At 41.1% G+C, this 25,624-nt stretch overlaps 1 protein-coding gene across 1 annotated transcript in view; it reads right to left on the bottom strand.

The window, feature by feature from the left end:
• The window catches only part of CCDC93 (coiled-coil domain containing 93), a 104,267-nt gene that overhangs the window by 33,379 nt on the left and 45,264 nt on the right, over positions 1-25,624 (bottom strand). Inside the window, exons 9-12 of the mRNA XM_058548836.1 lie at positions 25,405-25,497; positions 25,064-25,114; positions 24,082-24,168; positions 4,233-4,349 (exon numbers count right to left, since the gene is read on the bottom strand). Of these exons, the coding sequence (XP_058404819.1) occupies positions 4,233-4,349; positions 24,082-24,168; positions 25,064-25,114; positions 25,405-25,497 (348 nt within the window). The remainder of the gene's footprint in view (positions 1-4,232; positions 4,350-24,081; positions 24,169-25,063; positions 25,115-25,404; positions 25,498-25,624) is intronic.

Genomic DNA, 25,624 nt, shown 5'->3' with positions numbered 1-25,624 from the left:
TAAGATACTCTGGCTCATGGGGTCAGCAATATTCTCAACTACCTTCCCTCAGGGGATAAAGACATTATGAGCAAGAATCTTCATCCTTGATTCATGCTCATCTTGATTCTGTGATGAGTTCTTTTTGAACCAATCACTTTCAGGTTCTTATCACTGGCAAGGGTCAGGGGCAGAGATGATACTCTTTGAGCTAAGAATTAAAATGTCTAAACAAATTATAAAACAGAAACCAAAACAGTCAATCTTTGATTCTTTGTTTGCTTATCATCCACAGCATTTTGGTAAATCCAACCTATTGTTTGCTCAGCTATGGTAGAACAAATTCTATTAGAACAAATTCAAACAAAGAAATGATTGAGCAGGACCATTTGATATATTAATATCTTTTGAATAGGTGGAACTTGAAAGGATAAAAATGTACAAGTTCAAAATGCCAACTGGCACCCATTTTTGGAAAATCAATTGTTAAAGAAACTACTGGTGAATTGTTCTTTAGAAAGCCATATTCATTCCCATAATTTTCTGCTACATGTATTTTTCTAATTAATTCTTATTGCCAATGCAACTGAAGCATATAACAACTTTTTATTTTCTAATGACTGTTCCTGAGCCAAACTCCACAGCTTCCTCTTATGTCTACTTTCCAGGGCAAATATATGAAGGTCATTCCAAAACAGTGCCATCCATCACCAAGTATTACAGAATGCCATCTGCTAAAGCTGTTTTAAAAATGATCTGGTTTCAGACAAAGACAATACAAAGAAAGAAAATTACAGGCCAATATCGCTGATGAACATTGATGCAAAAATCCTCAACAAAATATTGGCAAACCGAATACAACAATATATTAAAAAGATCATACACCATGATCAAGTGGGATTTATACCAGAGACGCAGGGATGGTTCAACATCCGCAAATCAATCAACGTGATACATCACATCAACAAAACAAAGAATAAAAACCACATGATCGTCTCAATAGACGCAGAGAAGGCATTTGACAAGATACAACATCCATTTATGATAAAAACTCTCAATAAAATGGGAATAGAAGGAAAGTACCTCAACATAATAAAGGCCATATATGACAAACCCACAGCTAACATCATACTCAACGGGGAAAGACTGAAAGCCATTCCTCTGAGAACAGGAACGAGGCAGGGCTGCCCACTCTCACCACTCCTGTTCAACATAGTACTGGAGGTTTTGGCCAGAGCAATTAGGCAAGAAAAAGGAATAAAAGGAATCCAAATAGGTAACGAAGAAGTGAAACTCTCACTATTTGCAGATGACATGATTTTATATATAGAAAACCCTAAAGAATCTGTTGGAAAACTGTTAGAAACAATCAACAACTACAGCAAAGTTGCAGGGTACAAAATCAATCTACAAAAATCAGTTGCATTTCTATATGCTAATAATGAACTAACAGAAAGAGAGCTCAAAAAGATAATACCATTTACAATTGCATCAAAAAGAATAAAATACCTAGGAATAAATCTTACCAAGGAGGTGAAGGACCTATACAATGAGAACTACAAGACATTATTGAGGGAAATCCACGATGACATAAAGAAATGGAAAGATATCCCATGCACGTGGATTGGAAGAATAAACATAGTTAAAATGTCTATATTACCTAAAGCAATCTACAGATTCAATGCAATCCCAATCAGAATCCCAATGACATTCTTCACAGAAATAGAAAAAAGAATACTAAAATTTATATGGGGCAACAAAAGACCCCGAATAGCTAAAGAAATCCTAAAGAAAAAGAACAAAGCAGGAGTCATCACAATTCCTGACTTCAAAACATACTACAAAGCAATAGTAATCAAAACAGCATGGTACTGGTACAAAAACAGACACACAGATCAATGGAACAGAATTGAAAGCCCAGAAATAAAACCACACATATACGGACAGCTAATTTTCGACAAAGGTGCTAAGAACATGCAATGGAGAAAGGAAAGTCTCTTCAATAAATGGTGTTGGGAAAACTGGACAGCCACATGCAAAAGAATGAAAGTGGACCATGTGCTATCGCCATTCACAAAAATTAACTCAAAATGGATCAAAGACCTGAAGGTGAGACCTGAAACTATAAAACTCATAGAAGAAAATATAGGCAACACACTATTTGACATTGGTTTTAAAGGAATCTTTTCGGATGACATGCCTACCCAGACTAGGGAAACTAAAGAAAAAATAAACAAGTGGGACTTTATCAGATTAAAGAGCTTTTATAAGACAAATGAAACCAGAATCAAGATGAACAAACAACCAACCAGCTGGGAGAGAATATTTGCAAAACATACATCTGACAAGGGGTTGATCTCCATAATATATAAAGAACTCACACAATTGAACAACAAAAAAACAAACAACCCGATCAAAAAATGGGCAGAGGAAATGAACAGACACTTCTCCAAAGAAGATATACAGATGGCCAATAGGCACATGAAAAGATGCTCAACATCACTAATCATCAGGGAAATGCAAATCAAAACAACACTAAGATACCACCTCACGCCCGTTAGAATGGCTATAATCACCAAGACAAAAAACAACAAATGTTGGAGAGGATGTGGAGAAACAGGAACCCTCATACACAGCTGGTGGGAATGCAAATTGGTGCAGCCTCTATGGAAAACTGTATGGAGATTCCTCAAAGAATTAAAAATAGAGATGCCCTATGATCCAGCCATCCCACTACTGGGAATCTATCCAATGCACCTGAAATCAACAATCCAAAGAGGCTTATGCACCCCTATGTTCATTGCAGCATTATTCACCATAGCCAAGAAGTGGAAGCAACCTAAGTGTCCCTCCACTGACGACTGGATTAAGAAAATGTGGTATATGTATACAATGGAATACTACTCAGCCATAAAAAAAGACAAAATCGTCCCATTTGCAACAACATGGATGGGCCTGGAGCGTATTATGTTAAGTGAAATAAGCCAGAAAGAGAAAGACAAACACTGTATGATCTCACTCATATGTGGAATATAAACCAACACATGGACAGAGAAAACTGGACTGTGGTTACCCGGGCAGTGGGGGTGGGGGGTGGGCACAAGGGGTGAAGGGAGTCATATATGGGGTGGTGGACAAACAAAAATGTACAACCCAAAATTTCACAATGTTAGAAACCATTAAAACATCAATAAAAAAAAAAAAAATGATCTGGTTTCCTCCATTTCCCCTACCACCACTAGTTAAAGCCATCAACAGCTCATGTCTGGAGTACTAGATGATCAGCCTCCTCGTAGTTCTCCCTGAATCCCTTCTCTACCAAGCCCAATTAATTCATGTTCCCACAGCAAACAGAATGGTCTTCGAAACATGAAATCTGATCATACTACTCCCCTTTCAAACCCTCCAATGGCTTCCACTGTCCCTAACATGACCTGAGAGGTCCTGTCTGATCACTCTACCAACCAACAGCCTCACTCATGGCTCTCCAGCCACAAAAGAGAAACTGGCCAAGACCCTTCCTCTCCCAGGTCTTAGTTCATACTGTTCCGTAAGTTCCCACCCAAGCCCCCACACCTCCCAGCCAGACTTCCTGCCCAGCCAATGCCTACTCATCTTTCCTGTCACAGTTCTCTGTGACCTGAGGCTAGGTCAGGTCTCCCTATCAGTCACTCTTTCAGCTCCCTAGACTTCTCCTTCAAGCACTCATCACAGCTGTAATTAGCTGATGACATGTGTGATGTATTTGTTTAGTGTATGTCTCCCCATTACCACCTTAAGGTCCCTGAAAGCACGGATCATAACTTGTTCTTCCTTCATCCCCATAGCCTAGTTTAATGCCTAGCACACAGCAGTGCTCAGGATGTATTTGTGAATTAATAAATGCTACTCTTGCCCTGTGATCCTCTTCTAGAACAGAGGTTGGCAAACTTTTTCTGTAAAGAGCCAGATAGTAAATATTTTAGGCTTTGTAGGCCACATGGTCTCTGCTGCAACTACTCAACTCGGCCACTGGAGCTGGAAAGCAGCCACAGGAAATATGTAAACAAATAGGTGTAAGTATAATCCAAAAACTTTATTTACAAAAACAGGTGCTGTCTGGATTGGCACAAGGGCCATAGTATACCCACTCCTGTTCTAGAACCTCCTTTAAACATTCTACCATGAAGATCTTAACTCCTTCCCCAATTTCTCCCTTCTTGAAGAATGGTTTCATTTTACTTTAATGAAAATTATAAAAAGAAAACACCAACCTCTTCCAGATGTTTGGTCTTCTGCAGAATCTGCTTGTTCAAAGAAATGACTTTTCGACGATGTAGTTGGGAGGTTCCTAATTTTTCTGGACTTTCTTCAGCTGATAGCTCAGACTGCTGTGGGAAACAGGGAGGGCAAACCCAAAGGATTTAGTTAGTCCACCTCGGTTCACGTAAGACAGATCCATCCCTGTTCAGCCTGGGCAGCCAGTCACAACCGAGCCAGTGCAGCCATGGGGTCTTGTGCAAAGCCCAGTCCAGAGAAGATTCTGACATAATGATCAAAATCCTTATCAACAGAATCTGCATTCCTAGCAGAGGGAACAACATGTGCAGAAGCACAGGGATATATACCTGTGGTTATGTTGATATCACATAGGCAACAGGGCACCATCGAAGGGTTTTAAATAGAGGAATAACATGGTCACATTAATATCTTCGTAAGACCACTCTAGAGTTATCATGAATGATGAATTGTTCACTTCCATCAAAGTATTATAAGTATATGGTTAAGAAGTTTAACCATTCAGAAGAACTTACAATGAAAAGCAACAGCCTCTCAACTTATTTCTCCCCATCCATGGGCCCATTCTCTTTTAGCCATTTCTTATTTCTTTTCTTCTGGTATTCACAGAGGACAGAGTTGAGAGGGATGAAAGCTGCTGAGAGAGGCCAGTAGGAAAGGAAATTCATGAAATTATGTAAGTGAGGAGAGGAGGGAGAAGAAGGGTTGGACAGGATGTAGAGACTGTTAGGACTGCAAGGGTCTTGAGGGACTCATATCTAAAAATTTAAATCTAGAGAGAGAGAGAGAGAGAGAGAGAGAGAGAGAGAGAAAGAGAAAGCCAGCCAGCCAATCTAGAAATCTTCTTTCCAGATATCAAGATAGCTACTGACATTCCTGAAGTGAGTAAGGGAGAGATTTCTGGACAGGGTGATGAGGTGATGTAGCAACATTACTGAGAACCTCCGCAGTACAGACATTGAATACAAACACTTGCCTCTGACCCTAGTTAGAAGCCCCAGGAAAAAGAAACCAGAAGGTTGACCCTGTTGCAACAGGTGTCCTTAAAATACTGGGATGATCATAGATAGCTTTATTAAACAAATACCCATTTCAACCACATTTCCTTTTTTACTGGAAATATCCTAATTCCAATTATTAACTTTAAGCCCAAGTGCAACAAAACTATTTGGGTATTTGTTTTTCCCTGCAGGTTTTAACAGTGATCATGGGCTTGAAAATCTGGCACACTTACCCACAGGGAAAAGAGATGGAAAAGTGAGGGGGAGGAGAAATTGGATGGTGTGGCACCATTTATTTTGGTTAAGGATTTCCCTGAATAATTCAGCAGCATTATTAACAGATGATGAGCTTTCTGCTGCTTAACAACTCCGGATGTGGGAAAGAATCAGCAGGAAATGGTTGCATAAAACAGTAGGGAACATCATTGTCCATCTCATGGCCTAGTAGGCTATAAAGGAAACAGAAAAACTAAGCATTTGGTATTATAATATATCTAGCCTTGAAACCTGGGATTTTGGAAAATGTCAACTAACATGCTCTAGTTTATCTGGATTTCTGGGAATTAACTTTCAAAATTGCAATTAATTTTGCTCACATCACGATATTCACAACATGTAGTCTAGGGAGGGAGAACTGTTTCTGAAAATTATTTGAGAATATAAAAAAAGGGGAAAGAGGAAAGACCACTCTCTCTCGATTTCCAAATCACCTGTCAGAAACAGAACTATAATTAACTAATTATATGTCCTCTACTTTGACTACATCATTAATTTGGCCACTTTTTTTTTTTTTAAAGATTTTATTTATTTATTTTTTCCCCCCAAAGCCCCAGTAGATAGTTGTATGTCACAGCTGCACATCCTTCTAGTTGCTGTATGTGGGACGCAGCCTCAGCATGGCCAGAGAAGTGGTGTGTCGGTGCGCGCCCGGGATCCGAACCCGGGCCGCCAGCAGCGGAGTGCGAGCACTTAACCGCTAAGCCACGGGGCCGGCCCATAATTTGGCCACTTTTATCGCCATATATTTAATAGCTTTTTTCTTATAGTTAATTTCAGATTTGGGTTTTAACATCCAGTGTGGATTCCTTGAACGCTGATTTCCAAAGTGTCACAGGCATATCCTCAGAGCATTTTACTTTACTAGCAGAATTACATAAGCCTTCTATTCCATGACTTATTGATATCTGAAAAAGAATTAATTCCCCATTCATTGGAACTACCCCACAGGTATGTCTCTGTGTCTGATACCAGGATTATCTTGAGTCCCCTGACCTCCTCCAGCTGCCTGTCTGGCTTTAGACCAGACCAAGTTGTGGGCAGGCAGGCTCCAGGGGATCGACGTCTCGCTCGCCTCCCAGACTTCCTTCAGTCTGCAGGGGTGAACACACTCATTCACTGCTGTTTTGCGCCTTTGGCAAGGGTTGGATGATGTCTCCAGCTCTCAGCAGGTTTTCCTGCTGATTAACTGCTTTTATGGCCAAGGTCCCAAGAGAATGAAAACTGCAGTTCCTACCCAGCTTCCACACCCTCTTATCCGTGTACCTGGCACACACACAGCTTTGTTTTAAAACTATGAACTTTGACTTGACTTCTAAGAACCCTTCCTGCAGGAATATCAGTAGCTATCTTCATATCTGGAAAGAAGACTTCCAGGTTGGCTGGCTCTCTCTCTCCCTCTCTCTCTATCTAGATTTAAATTTTTAGCCACATAGTCCCTCAAGACCCTCTCAGGGGATCCTCAAGGTAAAATCCTTTTCATAATAATACTAACATGTCATTTTTTTTTCACTCTCCTTCTCTCATGATTATACATTGAAATTTTCCAGATGTTACATGACATGCGATAATATCATTGCTTTGATGTTAATATGTAATGCATTTATTATTATTTGTAAATGAATTAATATGTAAGCTATTTGGACCTCAGTAATTTTTAAAAGTTCTTAAAGGGTCTTGAAACTAAAAATTTTGAGAACCACAACTTAAACTAAGGGGCCTGTCTCACTTGGGAATCATGTGGTGGTCCCAGCCATTGATTGGGACAGCCTCATTAGCACTGAGCTCCCATCAGTGGAGTGGGCCCACCCATCATTTACATAACATTGAGGTGGGAAAATTCTTTCTTATTCCACTCTTTTACCACACAGGTGATTCAAAGAACCATACAAACAGGGAGAAAATACTTGCAGTGCAGAGAAAGACTCCTGAAGTCTCTATACAACTTACTACTACAGCTCTGTTATGAAAGTTTATGTTCTAAGCACACACAGGCTTTTAAAGTCCTTTCCCTTACTGTTAGGTAGCAAATCTCATTGCTCTGTGGAGTCCCTTCCATTTGCATCTGCAAAGTATTAATGTACACTAACATTAGGATATTAAGTGCCATTTCCATATTTGACATTTCTCCAGCCCCATTAAAACGAATAATATGCACATGAACAGGCCCATAGTATATACAAATTTGTGAGTTCCTCCATTTGCCTTTGAGTTTAGAGAAGGTGCTGTGCAAACTTTGTTTAATGAGAAGTTATTTTTGTACTGATAAAATTGTTCATTCCAGAGCTGAACTGAAGAGATTCTTAACCCAGTCAGCAGAAAGCTGACTGCTCCATTTTCAAACATACTTTTTATTAAGCAATCTAAATGTTTCATTTCTTTCAAATATCTTCCTTAACGCCAAAAGAACTAGACTGATGAAGGCAGAAACAAGTTTTTAAAGCAGTTTGGCTCATGTGACATTCCGTTCATTGCAAGTCACAGTGAGAAGAAAACTGAAGATGACTAAGTTGGTTCTTGAAGGAGGAGACATAGTTAGACAGAGGGAGAATAGGAAAGGGGGCTTTATAGTAGCAAAGCCTTGACAGAAAAAATTTAAATCCTTGGGGTATCTTAACTGATTTCTACTTGAAAAGTGCAGCGTCTCTCTAAGAATGCCAATCATCTACAAATACTCCACTTGTATTTACAGTGGAGCAAGGGCTAAACAGCCAATCTAATTTTGTTCAACAATTTCAAATTAAGAACGTGCTTTCAAAACCAGAGTGTGGATTAAGATGACATCTAGTGTAGATTCAATATTTTCTAAGAGTTGACAGATATTCATAACTTCCATTCTTAAGGGAACCGGATTCAAATGTCATTCAATAATATTAATCTGGTTCAAAACAGTAAATTCCTAAGAGAAACAAAAAAAGATTACTTTAGCTAAAACTATATACTTTTATAATGAAAGAGACCCAAAAGGTTATCTACATCTCAACCTTCTGCCTAATACAAGGATCTCTCTTATATCACCTGCCTCCCCTACCAAAATACAGTCACTAAGCTGTCAATAATAAAGATTCCTGTCTCGTGAGGGGGCCAGAAGTTCCCTATACTGAACAGACAGACTTCAGTTTCTGGCACCTTGATGAATGCTCCCACTGAAAACAAGTAAACAGGTAATATAAAATATTTATTTTTTTTAATCTTTTAAAAAAATCTATGAGAGGGAGCGATGTCAGCGTCATGGCGGAGTGAGCTTTCCCGTAACCTCTTCCCCGGATAAGATACAACAAGAGGAATAGTCATAGACCTACAATGGACTCCTAGAGAGCGAAAAGCAAGATAGGAAAGATCCACACTGCCACACATCTGAGAGTGGAACATGCTGGGCCCCTGGAGGAAGTGAGGAGAGGTAAGGAGAACAACTCTCCCTCCCCAACAGATCTGCGATCCTGGTCCTTGTGGCTCCCAGAGAGGGGGGAGGGGCGGCCCTCTGCAGGGAAACCGTAGCTCTTTGGGCTCCCTCAGCCAGTGGGAAACTCCCACACAGAGGACTCAGAACTGCTACAGGGGTACCATCAAGAGCACCCCAGGAGAGCAGATAACGAGGGGCGAGCGAGAAGGCCCCCACAACAGGGACCCAGCGGGCAAAAGAGAGAGCTCCCCGCCTCCCCGCAAGCCGGACACTGCAGCTCAGCCGACCAGACCAGACCAAGCGGCTGGTGGATCACAGCAAACAGCTGGGGCAGAGCGCAAGGGGCTCAGATTACACAGCCCTTAACCCCCACACAGTGGCGGCGGGTGGAAATTGCCACCAGATATTTCCAGGATGAGGAAAAACAAAGCCAATACAGGAACCACAATGCAAAGGTACATAAAATCACCAGACGAGAAGGAAAATGACAAGCACCCAGAAACCAACCCTGAAGACACAGAAATCCACAACCTAAACGACAGAGATTTCAAAATAGCTATCATAAAAAAAAAACAAAATACGAGACAACACAAACAATTCAATGAGATTAGGAGTTTCTTCACAAAAGGGATTGAAATCATAAAGAAAAACCAATCAGTACTGATGGAGATGAAGAACACAATGGAGTAGATAAAGGAGAATCTGGAATCTTTAAAGAACAGAGCTGACAATATGGAGGGAAGAATTAGCATCATAGAGGACAGGAATACAGATATGCTCCAGATGGAAGGGGAGAGAGAACTTAGACTAAAGAGAAATGAAGCAAGTCTCCGAGAAATATCTGACTCTATTAGGAAATGTAACATAAGAATTATAGGTATTCCCGAGGGAGAAGAGAGGGAAAGAGGAACAGAGAACCTATTCAAGGAAATAATAGCTGAGAACTTCCCAAATCTGGGGAAGGAGCAGGAAATACCAGTAAGCGAAGCCAATACGTCAATTAACTACGTCAACAGGCAAAGGCCCTCTCCACAACACCTAGTGGTAAGGCTGGCCAAAGTCAATGACAAAGAAACAATATTAAGGGCAGCTAGACAAAAACAAAAAATAACGTACAAAGGAACTCCCATCAGGCTCCAAGCAGATTTCTCAACAGAAACTTTAGAGGCTAGGAGAGACAGGAATGATATATTCAAAATACTGAAAGACAAAAACTTTCAGCCAAGAATACTCTATCCAGCAAAAATATACTTCAAATATGATGGAGAAATAGTACCTTTCCCAGATAAACAAAAGCGAAGGGAGTTCATGGCCACGAGACCCCCACTACAAGAAATACTCAAGAAGGCCCTCAGGCCTGAAAAAAAGAAAAGAGAGGGAATACAAAGCTTGGAGCAAGGAGAAAAATAGGTAGACAAAATTAGAAAAATAGTAGATCTTTACTGGAATAGGTTAGCAACCACTTAAATAACAAAATCAAAGATCAAAGGAAGGAATTCACCAAAAATAAATATAACCTCATCACTGTAAACACACACCCACAACACAAGATAGAATAAGGTATAAGAATGACTTAGAAGGGGAAGAGGAAAGTGATTGATTTGACTTATAAGTATAAGAAAATAAGAGGCTATCAGATAATGGACTATCTCATACACAAGATTTTTTATACAAACCTCAAGGTAACCACTAAACAAATAATCAAAACAAAATCACATATGATAAACAAAGAGAAAACTAGAAGAGTCATAAGACAGAACAACCAAAATGAATTGGCAGTCCGAAACAAATGGGACAAGAAACAAAAGAAATGCAAAAGAACCAGAAAATAAGTGACAAAACAGCAACATTAAGCCCTCATATATCAATAATTACCCTAAATGTAAATGGATTGAACTCTCCAATCAAAAGATACAGAGTGGCAGGATGGATTAAAAAGCAAGACCCAACAATATGCTGCCTCCAGGAAACACATCTCAGCTCTAAAGGCAAGCACAGGCTCAGAGTGCAAGGATGGAAGACAATGCTCCAAGCTAATGGCAAACAAAAGAAAGCAGGTGTTGCCATACTCATATCAGACAAAGGAGACTTCAAGATAAAACAGGTTAAGAGAGACAAAGAAGGGAAATATATGATGATAAAAGGGACACTCCACCAAGAACATATACCACTTATAAATATATATGCACCCAACATAGGAGCACCAATGTACATAAAGCAACTATTAACAAACCTAAAAGGAGACATTAACAACAACACAATAATAATAGGGGATCTTAATATCCCACTTACATCAATGGATAGATCATCCAGACAAAAAGTCAATAAAGAAATAGTGGACTTAAATGAAAAAGTGGATGAGATAGACCTAGTAGACGTATACAGAGCACGCCATCCAAAAACAGCTGACTACACACTCTTCTCAAATGCGCATGGGACATTCTCAAGGATAGACCATATGTTGGGAAACAAAGCAAGCCTCAATAAATTTAAGAAGACTGAAATCATACCAAACATCTTTTCAGACCATAATGCTATGAAACTGGAAATCAACCATGAAAAAAAAACTGGGAAAGGGACAAAAATGTAGAGATTAAACAACATGCTACTGAACAATCAACGGATCATTGAGGAAATTAAAGGAGAAATCAAAAACTATCTGGAAACAAATGAAAATGAAAATATGCCATATCAAACCACATGGGATGCAGCAAAAGTGGTCCTGAGTGGGCAACTCACAGTGATACAAGCCCACCTTAGCAAATAAGAAAAAGCCCAAATAAGCAACCTTAAATTACACACAACAGAACTAGAAAAAGAAGAACAAACAAAGCCCAAAGTCAGCAGAAGGAGAGAATAATAATAAAAATCAGAGCATAAATAAATGAAATTGAGACCAAAAAAAACAGTAGAAAGGATTAATGAAACAAAGAGTTGGTTCTTTGAGAAGATTGAATTGACAAACGCTTAGCCAGACTTACTAAGAAAAAGAGAGAAATGGCTCAAGTAAATAAAATTAGAAATGAAAGAGGAGAAATTACAATGGATAGCACGGAAATACAAAGGTTTATAAGAGAATACTATGAGAAATTATATGCCAACAAACTGGACAATCTAGAAGAAATGGATAAATTCTTAGACTCACACAACCTCCCAAAACTGAACCAAGAAGAAATGGAGAATCTGAATAGACCAATCACAAGTAAAGAGACTGAAATAGTAATCAAAAACCTCCCAAAAAATAAAAGTCCAGGACCAGATGGCTTCTGCGGTGAATTTTATCAAACATTCAAAGAAGATTTAATACTCATCCTTCCAAACTATTCCAAAAAATAGAGGAAGATGGAACACTTCCTAAATCATTCTATGAGGCCAAGATCACCCTGATACCAAAGCTAGACAAAGACAATACAAAGAAGGAAAATTACAGGCCAATACCGCTGATGAACATAGATGCAAAAACCCTCAACAAAATGTTGGCAAACCGAATACAGCAATACATTAAAAAGATCATACACCATGATCAAGTGGGATTTATACCAGGGACGCAGGGATGGTTCAACATCCGCAAATCAATCAACGTGATACACCACATCAACAAAACAAAGAATAAAAACCACATGGTCATCTCAATAGACACAGAGAAGGCATCTGACAAGATACAACATCCATTTATGATAAAAACTCTCAACAAAATGGGTATAGAAGGAAAGAACCTCAACATAATAAAGGCTATTTATGACAAACCCACAGCCAACATCATACTCAATGGCGAAAGACTGAAAGCCATTCCTCTGAGAACAGGAACGAGGCAGGGCTGCCCACTCTCACCACTCCTATTCAATATAGTACTGGAGGTTTTGGCCAGAACAATTAGGCAAGAAAAAGGAATAAAAGGAATCCAAATAGGCAACGAAGAAGTGAAACTCTCACTATTTGCAGATGACATGATTTTATATATAGAAAACCCTAAAGAATCTGTTGGAAAACTATTAGAAATAATCAACTACTACAGCAAAGTCGCAGGGTACAAAATCAATCTACAAAAATCAGTTGCATTTCTGTAAGCTAATAATGAACTAACAGAAAGAGAGCTCAAAAAGATAATACCATTTACAATTTTTTTTGTGTGTGTGTGAGGAAGATCAGCCCTGAGCTAACATCCATGCTAATCCTCCTCTTTTTGCTGAGGAAGACGGGCTCTGAGCTAACATCTATTGCCAATCCTCCTCCTTTTTTTTCCCCCAAAAGTCCCAGTAGATAGTTGTATGTCATAGTTGCACATCCTTCTAGTTGCTGTATGTGGGACGCGGCCTCAGCATAGCCGGAGAAGCAGTGCGTCGGTGCGTGCCCAGGATCTGATCCCGGGCCGCCAGTAGCGGAGCATGTGCACTTAACTGCTAAGCCATGGGGCCAGCCTACCATTTACAACTGCATCAAAAAGAATAAAATATCTAGGAAGAAATCTTACCAAGGGGGTGAAAGACCTATACAATGAAAACTACAAGACATTATTGAGGGAAATCCACGATGACATAAAGAAATGGAAAGACATCCCACGCACATGGATTAGAAGAATAAACATAGTTAAAATGTTTATATTACCTAAAGCAATCTACAGATTCAATGCAATCCCAATCAGAATCCCAAAGACATTCCTCAGGGAAATAGAAAAAAGAATACTAAAATTCATATGGGGCAACAAAAGACCCCGAATAGCTAAAGAAATCCTAATAAAAAAGAACAAAGCTGGAGGCATCACAATCCCTGACTTCAAAACATACTACAAAGCAATAGTAATCAAAACAGCACGGTACTGGTACAAAAACACACAGATCAATGGGAACAGAATTGAAAGCCCTGGAATAAAACCACACATATATGGACAGCTAATTTTCGACAAAGGAACTAAGAACATACAATGGAGAAAGGAAAGTCTCTTCAATAAATGGTGCTGGGAAAACTGGACAGCCACATGCAAAAGAATGAAAGTGGACCATCTGCTATCGCCACTCACAAAAATAAACTCAAAATGGATCAAAGACCTGAAGGTGAGACCTGAAACTATAAAACTCATAGAAGAAAATATAGGCAACACACTATCTGACACTGTTCATAAAGGAATCTTTTCAGATGACATGCCTACCCAGACTAGGGAAACTAAAGAAAAAATAAGCAAGTGGAACTTCATCAGATTAAAGCAGCTTCTACAGGACAAATGAAACCAGAATCAAGATGAACAGACAACCCATCAGCTGGGAGAAAATATTTGCAAAACATACATCTGACAAGGGGTTAATCTCCATAATATATAAAGAACTCACACAACTGAACAACAAAAAAAACAAAAAACCCGATCAAAAAATGGGCAGAGCAAATGAACAGACACTTCTCCAAAGAAGATATACACACGGCCAGTAGGCACATGAAAAGATGTTCAACATCACTAACCATCAGGGAAATGCAAATCAAAACAACACTAAGATATCACCTCACGCTCGTTAGAATGGCTATAATCACCAAGACAAAAAACAACAAATGTTGGAGAGGATGTGGAGAAACAGGAACACTCATACACAGCTGGTGGGAATGCAAACTGGTGCACCTCTATGGAAAACGGTATGGAGATTCCTCAAAGAATTAAAAATAAAAATACCCTATGATCCAGCTATCCCACTACTGGGAATCTATCCAATGAACCTGAAATCAACAATCCAAAGAGGCTTATGCACCCCTATGTTCATTTCAGCATTATTCACTATAGCCAAGAAGTGGGAGCAACCTAAGTGTCCCTCAACTGATGATTGGATCAAGAAGATGTGGCATATCTATACAATGGAATACTACTCAGCCATAAAAAAAAAGACAAAATGGTCCCATTTGCAACAACATGGATGGGCCTGGAGGGTATTATGTTAAGTGAAATAAGCCAGAAAGAGAAAGACAAACACTGTATGAGCTCACTCATATGTGGACTATAAAAAAACACATGGACAGAGAAAACTATATACTGGTTACCAGGGGCAGTGGGAGTGGGGGGTGGGCACAAGGGGTGAAGGGAGACATATATATGGTGATGGACAAACAAAAATGTACAACCCCAAGTTTGACAATGTTATAAACTACTACAACATCAATAAAAAAAAAAATCTATAAGCTAGCAAGAACGTAAGAAATCCTGAAAGGCCAAAAAGTTAGTAAAGTGGAAATCCAGGAAGGTATGTGTACCCACTGAAGTTGGCTTTTTTTTTGAGTATTTGCCCAAACCAGGTGATCTCAAGCTTTGTTTTTTATAATTCAACAACTGCTTTGCATAAACCTTGACACAGGTGTAAGAGGAAGCAAATCTGCGATTTTTTAACAACAGACTGGCCCTCATGTAGTTCTGCAATCTAAATTCACACACTACCTAGATGGCCCAAAAACCCCACAAGTCAAGACGATGTGTACAGTGGACTTGGGCCGGGGTGCCCCCAGGTGCTTGCCAGAAGCAAAGGTGAATCCTCTCTGGAAGAACAGAGCTTCAAATCTAGGCCTCGAAGAATTTCTATAGATAAATTTCCAAGGAATATGAACTCACACTCAAAAATCAAAAGCACACATGAAGTCAAAGTATCATGAGCAAAAGCCAGCAGAAACAGACAGCAGAATCAGACCTACTAAGATTCAAGTGCATATACGCCATTCCTCCCTGCAGCAACAGAGATTAAGTGTAATCACTCTTCCACAGATCAGTTCAACTTACCTTATCTAGAAGCATCCACAGCTCCTTCCTCTCTCCCTTCTGTAACAAGATGTCAGTACCTTTCACCATCTTTGGCTGCTCTCCTCTGGACATAACCTAGCTCCTAAGTGACCTTTTCAAGTCCTCTTGATGGAGTCTGAGCACTGCAGATAGAGCGGGATTATCCACCCTCCCTGATCTACACTCTGCCCACTAATGAAACCCGATACATAAACAATCTTTTCAAGATTCTTGACTGCCACCAATAAAACCCATGAATTTCAAAGACCCATATTCATGTAACCTTGCTCAGTCTAAGGCACAGCTCTGGGTCCCAAGGTGAGCAACATAGGATCCCTGCCCAGGATGCAATTAACATTTGGGAGGCATGAACAAAATCCAAAACCTCCCACTTTTACTCCCCATGAACTACTCTAAGGTCAGACGGCATCTTCACCAAATCCTGAATCGGTAGGACTGATTTTTCTGAAATTAAATAACAGTTCACATTTACCTTCTTTAAAAAATGAGTTTATTTGTTTGGGCTCATAACTTCAATCTAAGATATTTTTGAATGTTTATTCTATTCTCCAACACACTAGCCACCTTTTCTTTTCTAGCTTTAAATGACATTCAAATCTGACAAAGCTAATTCCTATGTCTTCATCCAAATTGATCAAGACCCTGAAAAGTACAGGTTGTGCTATGTGGTTTGAGACAATCCCACCAGGTTGACAACTCAGTAGCTAATACCACTCTCTTTGCTATTAATTACTGTGTATTGCATAACTTAGTCACTCAGAATTTAGGAAATCTTGGAGCAAACATATTTAGCATTATTCTCTCCACATTTAAAGGATTCCTTAATCTCTAAATTCTGATTCAGTTTTAAATCCCTCTCCCCACCTTCCTCCGTTTAGTTCAACAAACCTTTACTTAGACCCTGTTATGTATGGGGCACAGTGGTAAGCACCGGCGAAGTGGAAAAGACATAGACCTTCCCCCTGGACCTTCACAGTCCAGTCAGGTAAAACCAGCTCATTCACAAACAAACATGCTGTGACCTCCACATCTCCCCAAACCTAAACTGTGCCACAGAGGAAGAGAGAGTTTTCAAAGCTCTTCCTGTTCCTTCTCCCTCCCTTCCTTTCTTCCACAATGTTTATGAAAATCCCATTATGTCAGGCACCGGGGATATACAATGATCCCAGCCCTAGTTTACAGCAAACATTCTAGTCCTGGAGATAGGCAGAGACGAATGAAACAGTGCATGCTATGAAGGAGACAACAAGGACTTGATCCACACAACATCACAGAAGAGCCTCTCTTAGGAAGAGAAGTCATCCTCCATGGTTATCAGGTGAGTCTCCACAGAGTCTTCCGGTTATCCATCAGCCTCTATTGAGTATTCATTATACGTCAGGCAACAGGGATACAGAGATGAAAGATGAAATCCTGGCCCTCTAGAAGAGTACAGATTTAGGATATGACTTATCTAACACCTGTGACTTGATGTGAAGAAATGGAGTCTAGAAGCAAGGGGTATAAAACTCCATCCACGCCCTCACTTCTCTGCTTCCCAACCTGGGTTTTTCTATCTGTGGCCACAGCAGGAGGTTCCCAAGAGGGCAACTACTCCCTTGTCCCACACTTCTTCCCCAACTCCACATGCCAATGCTACTAGAAAATGATAAAAATGTTTATTGGGGTGGGGGCTGGATGCCAGGATTAGAAACATTCATAGCTAAGCTTATTAGAAGTCACACTGGTTTCAGCTCAGGCCTGATTCTCTAACTAAGTAGTCACGGTCTCCTGGTTGCTAAGCTTCCCATGACCTTCTGACCCAGGCCAGGTCCCTGGGGTATGGTATCTTTACTCAGTGCCCAGCCCTCTTAAACTATTCTTTTCCATTTCACCTCAACTGGGTACAACTTTAGAAAGTCATCCATTCTGCCTATTAACAGGAAAAAAAGTTCAATACCAACTATACCAACCACATTTCTTTGGGCAGATACTGACAGTTCCAATGGCAACACAACCCAAGTAGCAACTGGTATCCACTTGAAATCACACAAATTATATTATTCTGTAATTTATCTTTTTACAGGTTGACTGACTCCTAACCAGGAGCTCCTCAGGGCAGCATCCATGTCTTCCTCATCACCCTCTCCCTGACCCCCACACCTGACACTGCCCGGGACAGTGCGTGCTCAACAGATATTGGCTGGAAGAAGAAATCATCCCATCTAGGGGGTCAGTTCTGTCAGTTCTCTGGCAGAAAAGAAACCAAGCTGAAAATTAAAATATCTCCAAAATTATACCAATTTTCTATATAAATGTTTGCAAAGCCTTCATAACACTAATTGGAAATAACAAAACCAGGGTACCTCAAGAGAGCAAATGATATATTAACAATTGATTCTTTTTGGTCAATTCCATCCAAGTTAGTTAAATAAATTTCCTGAGGGCCTAGTATGAACAAAGGTGTTGGCTGACATGTGTGCCCAGCATCCTTTAGTTTAGTAACAGCAATCTCTTCCTTTGGGGAATCACTCTCAGTCCAGAGGGGCTGCCAGTCACAGAACCCACTTCCTGGCCAGAGTAACTGGCCCAGGAAGGAATACGTGACCCCAGCCATGCCAAACAGAGGAGAATCCTTCCTTAGGATTTTACACACAGATGTGGGGAGGCTGCTGTAAGACTGAACCAGTATTTGGTGAAGCCTCCAAGGTGATAACAGACAGAGAAAGAAAAAGTGAAGCAAGGGCAACAAGATATGACAACGCTATTTGAGCACCTAGGACCCTGCATTCATGGGCCTCCCAGTTCTGAAAGCTGATGAAGGCTCCCTTTGGCTTATACCCCCATTCTGGGCAGAGTTTCTATCACTTGCAACCAAAACGCTCTTATAAAGCACACTGGCCAGGTTAGTGAGTGACAGACTTAAGAGGCAGTTTTCTCTGCTGGTTGCATCATAAAGCGAAATAAAAATTACCATGGAGGAGGGGGACAAAATCCATGCTAGTCAAATGTCGTTGTCTGTGTTCTCTAGGGGAGACTTTCTTTCCTTTGTGTTTTCTGACCACACCCTGGCCATTACCTCTTTGCGGGTACACCCAGATCTAACTACCTAATGAGATTCCCCAGGTGCTCTTAAAAGATAATTTCAAGACAGAGTATAGGTTTCTGATTAACTACCAGAAAATGGTCCTCAGAATCAAAGGTCAGAAGCAATGGCGCCAGAATTTTTTAACTGCTGGACAGGAAAATTTCCAAAATCTATTGAGAAAAAAAATTCCTTCCACAAATAAGTCCCTTGATGACCCCTAAATTCATCTCACTATGGAAATAAGATCAAGATGTTGACAGTCTTCTGGCTAGGACGTCACAGTCTAAACAGCTGGATGAGAACATCTGAATGTGGTATTTTCCAGTGACATGAAAAGCCACTCGTGCATCCCAAATAGAAACTTCCATAGCTTTCAGCAGCTTAGGAACGATTGTGTGTGAGTGCCTGGGCTGCACTGTTTTCATTTTTACTCATTTCTGTGGTTAGTTCCCAAAATGACGCAGTCTCTTCTCTCCACTTAGCCCATGGTAGGCAGTTGAATGGTGGGAGAGTCTAAAGAGACCCTGTCACTACAAAGTCTGGAAGGCAGACACTAAAGATGGCAAAGTAGGCCATCTGCTTTCCCCTAAAGATGCTCCATCTCGCCAAGGAGACAGGTTTCAAAGTCAGACAGTCCTGTATACAAATCTGGAACTTATTAGCTACACAGCATTGAACAAGTTACTTACCCCCTCTGATCTTTAGTATCTTCATCTGTAAAATGGATATAACATCATGAGCTCATGTATTGAGCACCAACATTGCCAGTCACTGGTCAAGGCTCTGAGGTTACAGAGAAGAGTAAAATGTAGTCCACATATACATAAACAGATAGTTTCAACTGCATATGAGTAAGTAAGATGATGTAGGAAGGCAGAGGATTATAAACAAGGAGGCAGCACACTGTTCTGAGAATTAAACGAGATAATGGTATACAAAGTACCTGGGCAGAGAAGGCACGCAGGACAGATTCTTCTGATTCCCTAAGAAAGATCTGTGCCTCTAGATCTACAAAATGCTCTAAGATCCTGTCTCAGGGAGATGCTGACCAAGGAACGATTTAGTTGCACACAAGTATTAAAGGGGTCAAAATGGTGGTTGGTTAGTATATGGCATTAGGGAGAGTCCCCTCCTGTCCTTCTAGGGGCATCTTCTCTGGCTCAGCCTCATTCCCTTTCTTCTGGCTCAAATTAGTGGGGGATGGTAGAATGGAAGTCTATTTTAGATAGGCAGGCTTTTTGGTTCTCTGCAAATCACCATAATAGATTCTTCTTCCCTATAAAAATGAATGCTAAGATGCAGTGAGAATATTAGACATCAACACCAAGAAGCACAGTGGTGCCTCACCTAGCACATTCTGGGAAGGGTGTTACCCTTTGGAAACAAAGAAAGATGGTGCTCCTTGGCCCAGAGCCTACCGACACTCATGAATTATGTATCTGGAAGCTTCTTCACATTCCTCTTCCCTGCTGCTTTACAGGAACCATATTAAATTGAGTTACATGTCTCAGAGACTTGCTTTGAAACACACAGATTATTTATCATGTTATATTATTATAAGAACACGTAAACTTTACAAATGAAAGAGAAGCCTACACGTGTTTTTCACTTCATTTTTATATCCCAATGCCTGTCAACTTCCCAAACACTTGTACTAGGCAGGCTGTTCGATTCATTCCTTGGTCACAAACCCATTTTCACACTTTTGTCCTCCAAAAATTACCTTGTTCCTTTTCTTCACTAAGCAAAAATCTCAGACTAATTTGGGTTTCTTTCAAGTATCACCAATGGCTTCCTGCCTGGGCACTCCTCAATCCCATCTCCATTTCCAACGGTTTCATTACTGAGACCCTGAAAGTAGGGGCATGAATTTTAGGTGAATTGCCAGTGCCCAGTTTCAGTCCAATCTACAGTAGTAAAATTAAAGAGAAAAACAAACACACTGTGGCGGACAACCTAAGATCGCCCCATGATCCCCACCTCCTGGTGTTCAGGCCTTTGTGTAATCCCCTCTCCTTGAATGTGGGCAGGACCTCTGACTTGCTTCTAACCAACAGAAAACAGCAAAGGTGATGGAACGTATGTGATTGCATGTACACAATTATGTTACATAAAACTATTACATCTGTCTTGTTAGGAAATGCTCTCCGTTGCTATTTTTGATGAAACAAGTAGCAACATTGGGGAGGCCCATGAACTGGGCCCCAAGAACTGCTGACCTCAGCCAACAGGCAGCAAGGAACTGAATGCTGCCCATAACCACGTGAGTTTGGAAGCAGATCCTTCCCAATTTGAGCCTCAGATGAGACTGCAGTCCCAAGCAGCACCTTCACTGCAACCTTTTGAGAGTCTGAAACAAAAGACTCTGCTAAGCTGTGCCCAACTGCTGACCCAAAGAAACTGTGAGATAATAAATGCGTGTTGTTTTAAGCTACTACATTTGTGGTAATAGAGAATTTATTCATGTTTACAAGAAAAACATCACATATCCAAAAGATAAATGAGTAAAGGCTATAACAGACAATTCAGATAGAAGAAAACAGAAAGAGCAAACAAAAACACGGAACCATGTTCAATCCTCCCAGTGGTCCAAAGAGGTGCCATTTTATAGCTACCAAAGTAGCAAGTTAGACAAACGAAAAATCAAAGCTGGAAATGTTTAGGCCATGCTGGGAAGCCCCTTCACAACTGATATTTTATACTGTGACAACTTATTTGTAAAGCCACACAGAGAAGTCATAACCCATTCATCTAACTCCTAGGAAACCTTTTAGCAGAAACTATCTGCTCAGATTATACAACAATGTTATCTACAGTGGCAACCAGAAACAACTTAAAAGTCTAATGATAGGGAAATGTTTAATGAATTGTGCTGTATTAACAGATGGATTATCTATTAAAATAATTGTGAAGGCTAGAAACATGGCAAAATGTTAAGGATTTGATATGACCAAAAAACGCAGACTATAAAAATGCAAATAAAGGCTACCACTAGCTGAACAGCTGTAATGTGTCAGGTACTGTTTTAGGCATCTTAGTCACATTTAATTGCATCTTCACAACATCCTGCCAGGAAAATATTATTATTCCCATTTTATAGATGAAGATACTAGGGCAAAGAGAGGTTACATAAATTAGCTAAGGCCACCTAGCTGGGAAGCAGAGGAGACAGATACGAACCAAGATATGACTCCAAATGCTGTGTTTTTAACTGCATTGTTCTACCTCTTTTAGACATATGTGATGACTGCAATTATGCACAACTATGGATATCTGGGAATACACACTGGAAGATTATATGCAAACATGAAAAAACTGTGATATCGGAATAGGATTAAAAGCAATTTAGTTAAAAAAATCATCATCTTTAATGCTATATGATCGACCCAATGCAAATATGAGAGACAATCAAGCAATGGACTTTTGACCTCCAATTCTCCATGAGAAGTTTAATCATATATGTCCTTGGAAAGAGACCTGTCCAAAACCACTTCAAATTCCACTCTTTTCTGGCAGAATGGAGTGGAAGTAGAGAATAGTCTAGGATAAAGAATCCCAGAATGCAGCCATCAGAGTTGGGTACAGATCCCTGTACAAGGGTGAGGAAGGGAAAGCTCAGAGTTAAGGAAACATGGAAGCGCAGAGCTGATGGGGGAAAATAGGTAAGCTTCAGGACTTCCAGGCAAGGAGAGGGCTGGGAAGGAGAGGTGTACTATCAACCAAAGGGGGGCCTGCCTGCTTGCTTTCCCTCTAACAATAATCTGAGCTCCTATCTGCTTGCAGTGGCCAAGTATAAAGTTAAAAATCAGGGTCCCTGTAGAAATAGCAGTGGGTGCTCATCCAGTTGTCTTGTTTTATTTATTTTTTTGTGTGTGTGGAAGATCAGCCCTGAGCTAACATCCACGCCAATCCTCCTCTTTTTGCTGAGGAAGACTGGGCCTGGGCTAACATCTGTGCCCATCTTCCTCCACTTTATATGGGACGGCGCCACAGCATGGCCTGACAAGCGGTGCATCAGTGCGTGCCCGGGATCTGAACCCGGGCCGCCAGCAGCGGAGCGCGTGCACTTAACCGCTACGCCACAGGACCGGCCCCCAGTTGTCTTGTTTTAAAAACTGGATTCAGCAACACTATGTGGCAACATAAGGCCAGGTAGAGACTCACACTCTTGCCATCCAGATGCATGTGCTGATGGCAAACCAAGATACTTTCTTCTCGGGGCAGTGAATTAATCACTCTTTCCACTACGACATCTTCAAGTCTTTTTATTTGTGCTCTTAGGATAATGTAAATCATTTTCTGGTCAGATGTCAGACGACATTTTGACGACTGTCACCTTTCCTAGGTGGTAAACTGACATAGAGGACACTTTGGATTCTACGAAAGTTGGATTAGAAAACGACATTAAGAAGCATTGACTTGTGGACATTCTATGCCATTTTACTTACTGTCTTGCTCAGAAAGCCCCTCACTTGGTGGGAGATGACCACCTGCTGTGTTTACAGCAGATTATAACTCCCAGATTACAGGCGACATCCCTTCCCCAACTACATCATCTGTGCAATCACTTCAGAAGAATATTGCACAGAGGGTCAGAGCAGAGTTAATTTGTGGTCAAGCCTTGTGAGACAGGAAAAGCAAAGCTGGATGCTTCAAAAGACATCAACGTTTTAGGGGGGCAGACTAAGTACGGCTGAGGAAGGAAGGATGTGAAACAATGCCTTGTAAATCTGATTCTACTGATACTACATCTCAGCCAGACCAGAATCAGTTATGTGCAAAATGATTAATCACTGTCTCCCTGAAATATTCAAGGTCCTGCTGCCTATTCTTAGGATGGAAAAAATCTACCGCTGAAATATGACTTTCAGGCTTTTGTTCATTCTGTACCCTTTTAATAAAGTAGAACAAAAAATTTTGCCTTGGGCTTGGCTGAGTTATGGGGTTTACCTCCTAAGTGGCAAAGCTTCATTCCTCAGCCCAATTACCAACTAAGCCCAAGTTATAAGAAGCCTGGTAAAGAAGGAAAAATGCCTGTGCTGTACCTCAGGCATCGATTTATCCCATGCAATAATTGCTCTGAGAGACAGGTTTTCTCTTTATATTTATAGAAAAAATAGGCACTGCAGAAGAAAATTAATACAGCTAATGGGCAAATGCTGATGGCTTCGCGTGGCGTATATTTTTGACAAATGTGGCTGATGAATTACAACCTGACTCCATCACTGCTGGGGAAGGCCACAGGGAAGCAGGAGAACAAATCGCTGGGGCAGATTACCTGAGGCAAAGACCCCAGGGGGCCCCCACGTACCTTCTCTGCGTACTCAGACACAATCTGCTTGATCTCGGCGGAGCAGAGTCCCACGATCTGGCCCACGGAACTTGCGGTGAGACGGCTCTGCAATCGGAGGGAGGTTCTCAAGACCATGCCTTATCTTTCACAGAATCGGAAAACGTGAACACTCTGAGTATTATGGCAAAATAGATAATATTTCCAGGGGAAAAAATAATTTGGCCTTTGTTCCTGTATTCATCAACGAGCAAGGGAGAAAACAAGCCTGAGAACAAATGTTAAGCCACCTTTCCACCTCCCGGGTCACTCAGCTCACTGTGTTAGATTCTCCTCGGATCCTGGATACCTCTGGAAAATTGTTCTTCACCCTGTTTACCCCATCCCAAGGTCTCTCTTCCTGAAGGTCACTAAACAAGAAAGGAACTTGACAGGCTTAGGACTCAGGGGAAAACGAAGTATAAAAGGGAGAGGAAGAGGAATCTTAGAACTCCTAAACTCTCTCTTCACTGCCACAGGCCTCTCCTGCCCTAAAAAGGAATGATCCTTTCAAAGCACTTGGTTAAAGATTTTGGGCAGGCCTTGAGCTCTGGGAAGACTAACTATAAATTCGGTATTCTATTTTCTACCTAGATGGTGTAGGAAGGAAACAGAAGACAGGGTCTCCTTTGGCATGGGGTGTGACTTGTGGTTCTGCAGAGGCAGGGCTGAACCACAGCTCTTCCGCAGAGGCCCTTGTGGTGCTGTCTCAGCAGGGACATCCCGCTCTCACGAGGGTCCTTGAAGTCTCCCTCCCAGAGGTTCCCACGGATGGCAACACTATGCATTTATAAAAAGCTTCCCAAAAGAAAGATCCTGAGGAAACAGGGAGCACTGAGTGCTGAAAACAGAGGGCTCTGAAGAAGGTGGTCCCTCTGGGAGGAGGCCCCCACAGAGCAAAGCAGGGTGGTTGCAACTCGCCGTCTCCACACCACCCCCTCTCCCACGACCACTCCTACCTCACCTCGTCACTTGCCATGGCGGTCATCTTGGTCATCAGTGACTGAATACGCTGCTAAAAGAGGAGCAGGGAGAAGTAGCAGTGAGCAGATCCGACCACGTACAACTTTGGCAGAATGTCTAACCAGGTCTCTGTGGTGGAATCCAAGGGCTGTTTCACTTGATCTCATTTTATGGTGAGTCTCATGAGAGGTGACAAAAGGAAACTGGAAAGGGTGTGAAGGGCCAGCTAATAGCAGCTGGCTGCGGGAGGGAGCTGGCCATTTTGGAAAGCTGGGGATGAAAGTGAAATTTCTCCCCAAAAGATTTAAACAGAAGCCTCAGGGGCCTACCAGGGCCACACACCTCTTCAGCAGCCTGAAGCTCATCTTCCTCGTGGGCATCAGCTTTCTCTGTAGCCAAGAGCCCCGTGGGAAGTGCTGTTTTCTTGTCCTCAGCCTGGAAGGGAAGATGCGAAAACAGCTGAGCTCTGGAGTTGGAGACTCAGTAGAGAAAGGATAACATTGCAAAGAGGCATGAGTCTGTGAAAGAAAACACACAGATCTGGAAAGTTGAGCCACTGCTT

This window comes from Diceros bicornis, chromosome 10 (assembly GCF_020826845.1).
Source record: "Diceros bicornis minor isolate mBicDic1 chromosome 10, mDicBic1.mat.cur, whole genome shotgun sequence".
Classification (NCBI taxonomy): Eukaryota; Metazoa; Chordata; class Mammalia; order Perissodactyla; family Rhinocerotidae; genus Diceros; species Diceros bicornis.
Note: the sequence above shows the minus strand (reverse complement) of the source record. Positions and strands in the feature narration are given on the sequence as shown.